The sequence below is a fragment of the Triticum dicoccoides genome, chromosome 2B (genome assembly GCF_002162155.2).
Source record: "Triticum dicoccoides isolate Atlit2015 ecotype Zavitan chromosome 2B, WEW_v2.0, whole genome shotgun sequence".
In the NCBI taxonomy this organism is placed as follows: domain Eukaryota; kingdom Viridiplantae; phylum Streptophyta; class Magnoliopsida; order Poales; family Poaceae; genus Triticum; species Triticum dicoccoides.
Genome location: NC_041383.1, coordinates 394840493 through 394848261, shown reverse-complemented (window position 1 = coordinate 394848261; position 7769 = coordinate 394840493). Strand labels below are relative to the sequence as shown.

The 7769-nt window shown below is 42.1% G+C and overlaps 1 protein-coding gene across 1 annotated transcript; it reads left to right on the top strand.

Moving 5' to 3' along the window:
* The first annotated feature begins 4751 nt into the window (after positions 1–4751).
* On the top strand, positions 4752–5453 carry LOC119367736 (glycine-rich protein DOT1-like). Its single transcript, XM_037633164.1, has 2 exons — positions 4752–5164; positions 5290–5453. Exons 1-2 carry the CDS (start codon positions 4872–4874, stop codon positions 5402–5404), a joined length of 408 nt encoding a protein of 135 aa, XP_037489061.1. The 5' UTR covers positions 4752–4871; the 3' UTR covers positions 5405–5453.
* The last annotated feature ends 2316 nt before the right edge of the window (positions 5454–7769 follow it).

The window sequence follows — 7769 nt, the reverse complement described above, 5'->3', positions numbered from 1 at the left end:
TAAGTAATCTTATCGTGCAGCAAGCGTGGTGAGTAATCTTCAAATCATTAAAAAAAATCTAGATTATCTTAATAATCACAGCTATATCTCAAATATCTAGACAATTTGGTGTGATCTGCATTGTACTCCAACTAGCGATATAAATATATTTTCACAAAAAGGAAGTATTATAAATGTAGGTATTTGCACAAGTATTAATGCACCAGTGTCTGATTCACTGTCCTCCCTCCCGTGTCTCCACCTCCCCCCTCTGTCTTAAACAAGAGCTCTTTTTTTGAATGAAAACATTCACTTTATTAATTGAAAATAATGATTATATCATCTATAAGAAAAGGTACAATATTCTTCATAGGCTCCTCAAACCAATCTCTAGTTACACAAACTTTAGCTAGCCTAGCAAGTTCATGAGCAATCTTATTAGCTACCCTATTACAATGTTCAAATCTAGTCAACGGAAAATCACATGCCATGAAGTAGCAATCCTCGAAGGCTGCCGCCGCAACTCCTGCCGATTGTCCTTCATTCTTCATTGTGTCAATGACTTCCATATTATCAGAGTTAATAATAAGACGATTGCATCCCGCCTTTTATGCAAGAATTAAACCATACCTAAGAGCCATCGCTTCTGTTGTTAGTACATCAGCACACCAATCGATCTTCCAATTTCCGCCAACAATGAATTTTCCTTTGTCATCTCTGAGTACATCACCTGTCGTGCTCCTGAGCAGATCATGGTCAAAAGAAGCATCAACATTTAGTTTAACAAAACCCATAGGAGGTCAGCTCCATCATTCTTTTCTACTAGTCGCACTAGGGGAGTGGACATTCACACAGTTTGCCGTTATAGCACGAACCCCCATCGAAATCTGGTTCAAATCTTGAGACTTCCCTTCATGAACCAACATGCGTCTCCCCCACCATAAATACCAACCAGGTATCGCGATTAATTCACTTGCATTCTAGCAACCTAATATAGATAGTTCTTGGTGCAACATAAGAACTAAGAATTCAAGAACCTCCTCACCCGCACAATCAATAACACAAGCTTTCTTAATTACCTCGTACATCCCCAGCTTACCCCAAACCTCTTTTGCCTTCTGACACAGAAACAAGATGTGTTTTCTATCTTCTTGCCCATTCGAGCATGATGGACAAAGGGGCGAAACTTTCTTATGTCTATTGGCAAGTGTAACACGACACGGTAGAGTTCCATGCAACGTTCGCCAAATAAATATTTTTACCTTTGTCGGACATGATAATTTCCAAATCTTACCCCAAATAGGATTGACATTGATACGACCCATACCATTAGTATATTGCAATTTCCTCCCATGTTGTTGGTTCCATTCCTCCAAATAAGCTGATCGAACAGTGAATACACCATTTTTTGTATAGCTCCAGGCAATGAAATCTGACATATTATGCATAGGGAGGGAAATCGCGAGGACCCTTTAAACATCAATTGGCCACAAAGTTTGTCTCACCAAATCTTCATCCCAAAAATTCGTGATTGGATCAATAAGATCAGCCACCTTTGACAAAGTAGCCCACCTCTAGGAGTAATAATTTTCGTATTCGCACAATTCGGAATCCATGCATCTCTCCATATATCGATGTTTTGTCCATTTCCAACTCGCCAGATATAACCATTTCTCAAAGAGTTCACTCCCGCCATAATGCTTTGCCAAGTAAAAGAGGATCCCTTCTTTAAACTTGCGTTCATCAAATCTCCCTCAGAGAAATATTTAGCTCTCAAGATGGTTGCACATAAAGATTCAGGATTATCACGAAGACACCACGCTTGTTTAGCTAATAGCGCCTGGTTGAAACAGTGTATATCTCGGAAGCCCATACCTCCTTGGTCTTTTGTAACACACATTTTCCACCATGTCATCCAATGCATTCTCTTCTGATTGTCCTCGTCACCCCACCAAAATTGCGACACCACGTCAATAATTCCTTTGCAATTCTTTTAGGAATTTTAAAGACGGACATGGCATAGGTGGGGATGGCTTGTACAACAGATTTGAGCAAAATTTTCTTCCCTCTAGAGGATAACAATTTTTCCTTCCATCCACTAATTTTCATAATAATTTGATCGACCAGGAACTAGAAACAATCACTTTTGTCCATGACCACATTTGCCGGCAAACCCAGGTATTTGTCATTGAGGGCTTCAGCCATAATATTTAGAATTGTACATATTTGTGCCTTGTCTTCCACTTTAGTATTAGGACTAAAGAATATACTAGATTTTTCAACACTAACCATTTGCCCTGAAGCGGCACAATACGAATCCAAAAGTGATTTCAACGCCTCCGCACTCATGGGATTGGCTCGCATAAGGATCAAAGATTCATCAACAAAGAGAAGATTAGAAATTGATGGGGCATCTCTGCAAACCTTTATACCGAAAATGTTTCCATTCTCCTCCGCATTAGCTAAAAGGATAGTCAAACCCTCTGTACATAATAAGAATAAGTAGGGAGAAAGGGATCTCCCTGCCTCAATCCTCTAGTTGGTTTAAAACTCTTTGTCTCATCATCATTAATACAGACCCGGTACTCCATAGAGGACACACATTTCATAATTAAATTCACCCAAATCTCTTTAAAACCCAATTTCAGCATAATTTCCTTCAAGAAACACCACTCCACTCAGGCATATGCTTTGTGCATATCTAATTTGATGGCACACAAACCCTCTTTACCCGCCCTTTTGTTTTTTATTGTATGGAAACATTCATATGCCACCAAGATATTGTCTGTAATCAATCTTCCACGCACAAAAGCACTCCGAGTTGGGCTAATAATATCTAATAGGATTATCTTTAGACGAGCAACAATCATTTTTGAAATAACCTTATACACCAAATTGCACAAGATGATTGGTCTAAATTGGGTTACCTTTTCAGGAGAGTTAATCTTTGGGATTATTACAATTGCAGTATCATTCCACCCTGTTGGTATAGAACAGGCATTTACCGCTTGAAGAACCTCTTCGGTCAGGTCATCTCCCAACATAGACCAAAATCTTTTGTAAAAAATAGCATGGAGTCCGTCAGGACCTGGCGCTTTTAAATCACCAATATCAAATAAGGCCTTTCGAACATCCTCGGCCGTATAGGGGGCGAGAAGAGCATCATTCATTTCATCGGTCACTTTTCGTTGGACAAGAGATAGAACCTCCGAGTTAGGATGGGAAACTTATGATGTAAAAAGGTTTGAGAAATACGCCATAATGTGATTCTTCATCTCTGCACCATGCACCCAAACACCATTATCATCAAGCAATTTTTAATCTGATTTCTTTTCTTTCTGGCCGTTGCCGCATTATGAAAGAAGGAGGTGCTACGATCCCCATGCAATAGCCAGTTTGCGCGACCACATTGTAGCCAGTAAATCTCCTCTTGTTCCAACAGATTTTCAATAAGAACAAGAATCTCCTTTTGTCGCGCTTGAGACTCCGCACACATAGCTCCCCTCCGCAGCCTTTCTAGTTCTTTTTTTTAGTTTGTTAATTTTTTTCCGGTCCCTTCAGAATATCGAGATCCCAAATATGCAGATCCGCCTGCACCGTCCGTGTACGCTCAGTGAGAGACGGCCCAATACCCATCATCTTTGCTTGATCCCATGTTGTACGTACAATTTCTACAACTGTCTCTTCTTTGAGCCATCGAGCTTCAAATTGTTTTGCTCAACCCCTTGGGCGATTAAACATACTCGCATCAAAGTAATCTGTATTCAGGATGAGGGGTCGATGATCAGAGTGTACGTGTTCTGTATTTATGATCGCAGCCCGAGGAAATTTATTTGCCCAGTCCACATTGCAAACTGCACGGTCAAGTCTCTCCCTAATTTCGCCTCTCTTAACAAGGGACGCAGCGATTCTGCACCGAGGTCCAGATGCTCCCAGGTGCGAACAGTAAAAATATTTAAAATAGCAAAAGAAAAATTTATGGTGCAAGATGGTCAAATGCGCGATGCCCGTGTCAAAATTAGATGGAGTTTGGACAATCGAGGAGCTCGTGGCAAAAAAGATAAGTTTTGGGCATGTCAGAAAGTTTGAAAAAACATACAAGTCATAACCGATTTTATCTTTTTTTCCGCAAGCTCCTTGAATATCGTTTACCCATGAATTTTTGCACATACCTCATGCATTGAAGCATCTCGAATGAAGAAAGTTTCAGATTTTTATGAATTTTTTTTACTTTTTGTTTTGATTTTACTGTTCACCTGGTGTACATGAGTCCTAGCTCTGAATTGAATTATCGTCTTGAAGAGTTGCTATTAGTACTGTCAAATCAGTACTACTTTAGCCCTAGTTGTCATCATCGAAGGTATCTGTCACGACCCTTCTCTTCTCAGTACCCTTCCTCTCCCCTGTCTAGCTGCCTCGGCGGCGGCAAGAGAATGGGACATTCGTTTCATGTTCTTTTTCTTTGGTTTTGTTTCTTTGGCGGCATCGATGAGGTGGCACCGAAAATGGTATATTTGAATAAGGTGACTCTGGTCTCTCCTTACTTCGACGACATTCACTCTAGCATTAACGAAGGAGAGAATTCCTTATTTGGCCCTTGATTAAAATCTGGTTCCCTTTTTGGCCCTAAAAAATTTATTTTTCCTTTTTTGACACAACAACTTCATTTTCTTCCTTCTTTGACACTTCCGTTAGTTTTTGCCGTTAACACCGTCAACTGCAACTTGAAAAGTCATTTTTACCCCTGTTGTAGGCCGCTGAAAAAAAAACAGGAAAACAAAATCCCGCTGACCAAACAGTCAACAGCGTAGCGAGCCCTTCCCTATTCTCCCGATTCCCCTTCTCCTCGATCCCTAACCCTACACAGCGGCCGCGCGAGGCTGGAGGAGCGGATGGAGGAGGGCGTGGCCGACGCTGCTCCGGGTGAAGGGATGGACGGCGCTGTGGAGGAAGGCCACGGCGCTGCACCGGCCTCGTCCTCGGGCGACCATGGCGTGCAGGAGAAGGGCGGCCATGGCGGGATGAAGGAGGACGGCCCAGGCGCGGCGCCAGAGGGCGGCCATGGAGGGGAGGTGGAGGGCGGGCAAGGTGCTGCGCCGGAGGGCGGTCAAGGTGCGGCGCCGAAGCAGGGCAACGATGATGGTGCGACGGCCACAGATGCAAGTACTCCGGCATGGCTTGAAGGGTAAGTGCCTCTCTTCTCTAGCAGATTTGAGTATTTGCTTCACCTCTGTTCATATAAAACAGTGTTCTTAGAGATGGATTGAAGATGCATCAGTGTACTTAGAGATGGATCTTTTGCTTTCACAGGATGGATCCAGACTCAACTTATTTACTGAAAATCAACTTGCTTGGCAACCCCAAAAAAGCTAGGAAGGACATCAGATGTCAAAAAGCTAGGAAGGATATCAAATTGAAGAAGTGATTTGAATTAATAATCGTTATGCAGACAAGCTAAATAGCATATTCTGTTTCATTCGGCACTATATTCCAATTCGTATTGCCATTGCTTTTGACTTTCAGTTCACAATTTTGGTCACAAAATACAGCAGGGATAAAGTGGACTTCTCATGTGGTATTTAACGGTGTTGGTTGTCAAAACTAGCAGAAATGTCACAAAAGGAACAAAATGAAGTTTGAGTGTCAAAAAAGGAAGAATTTTTTTAGGGCAAAAAAGGGAACCAAATTTTAAAAAAAGGCCAAATAAGAAATTCTCTCTTAACGAAGTGTCTGTGAGAGTATGCTTCGCCAGTTCTATTGGCTCTTCGTATCTTCTCAGTGGGTGTATCTGTGAAAGAGAGCAATTGGCCGGCTATTGTTGCAGCTACTTCGACATGTTTTCTCGTGATGTTTTGCGACATGGTTCAATTTTTCCTACTCTTTACACCGGTAGTGATGGATAGCAAGTTTGTGTGGTGCGGGGTGATGGTTCAGCTGATATTGTTTGATTGATTCCATTCCTATTTGAAGAGGCGAGTAACTATTACGGTTTTTGAAGCGGCATGATGAAGACGTTTGCATGTATATATTTCTTTTACTATTACTTCGTTGTAATTTTCAATCTCTAGCTGGCAGCATACACATTTAATGTAATTTAGTTTCTATTGATTGTTCTGTGTCTAGTTTTTTCATCCTACTGGTTATTTTCCTTAATAATTATCTGATTTAAAATAGTTCAAATTCAACAAGATTAACTGGATGTTCGAAAGTTTTTCATGAACGGATCGTGGCATCCTACACATACTGTCCCTTCAGTTTCATCCAACAGCTTATGTGCGTAAATAGTCGTCCCTCTATCCTGTGATACTTCGCGGCAGCGCGTACAAGCTGCACAACGTGTGAGCAACATTGAGTGAATGAATTATTCAATCAACAAGTTGAGCAAGAAGCAAACTTACGATCTCCAGGATACCATACGCAATGGCCACCTTGCCTCCAGCCGATCAACCACGCCGCAAAACTTGGTGACGGTGGTCTGGATGTTGTACCATTGATACGATAACGACTTGACATTGCGTTCATGGATGATGTGCATGTCGCGGGACGCAGTGTACTTTCGCGCGTGAAATGAATCATGCACGCACTGCCAGAAGAGCCCCTTTTTGATCCTGCCTACGAAATCCACATATGCAGCCAACCACGCATCGCACGAGAACTCATCGTCCATGCTCGAGTACCCCATCATCCTTCGTACTCTAAAAAAAGACATGTTCAAAAAAAAAACTCAATGACATTTGGCCGAGCACCTATCGGGTGTGGTGATGATCATGGACGTCGTCGACAAGTGGGGCGGAGGTACCTGACTGTGGACGGATCCTAGGTGGACGGCACCATAGTACAAGGCGAGCGGGCGCGTGGGTGGTGGATGCGGATGTCCCGCAATGCCTGGGTGGCGGCCGAAGAGGTACTACGGCCACATCGTCATCGTCGGAGGGCACGAATGCAAATCAAGGGGGGCCAGGGCGGAATGGAAGAATTGGACCGGAGGGGAGATTTGAGTGTCCGGGGATGTCAAAGTCCTACGTGGCTGATGTTCGGACTCCTGTAACATTTCCCCACTTTTCGTCCCGGTTTGCTTCCAGTTTGCCGAAAAATACGTTCGGACGTTTGCAGACTGCTACAGTCCCACGTAAGATGGCGAAAAACTTTCAAATCCGGACTAATGCGGGCAGTTTGAGATCCATTTTGCATATGCCCTTGCGCAATTCTTTGGAACAATTTGCAAATGATGGCATAACATGTTGCAGGACAAAGCATCGTAGTGCATGCATGCTTAGCAGACTGCGATGTAGCAGAACTGATCCATTACTGGTCGTTCTTTCTCTTAACAAAGTTCGAGGCAGTTGGTTGCTCGGATTTTTTAAGCTGTGCCGATGGCTAGAGATGGATTAATACACACATACTCCCTCCTTCCATCTATAAAGTCTAATGACTTTTTCAAAACCGTCTTTGACTATTGATAAGTTTAATAGTATATGAGATGTATAATGTAAAAATTATGATATGCTTTGTGTAACTTGCATGTCATAAATTATTGCTCTAACATTTGATCAAAATTAGTATCGAAAAACGCATTAGGCCCTTAGAGATGGATGGAGGGAGTAGTATTAAACTAGTGTTTGGGCTTGGATGGATTGTCAAATAACAAGGCTGACAATTAATTTGAGACTAGAAGGGTTAGGCGCACTTTGCTACGTCGTTGGTATTGTTGGGTTTCTCCAAAAAACTAATCACTTTGTTTTTCAAAATATAAAATGTATTATTTTGTAAAAAGTCAAACCTTTTAACTT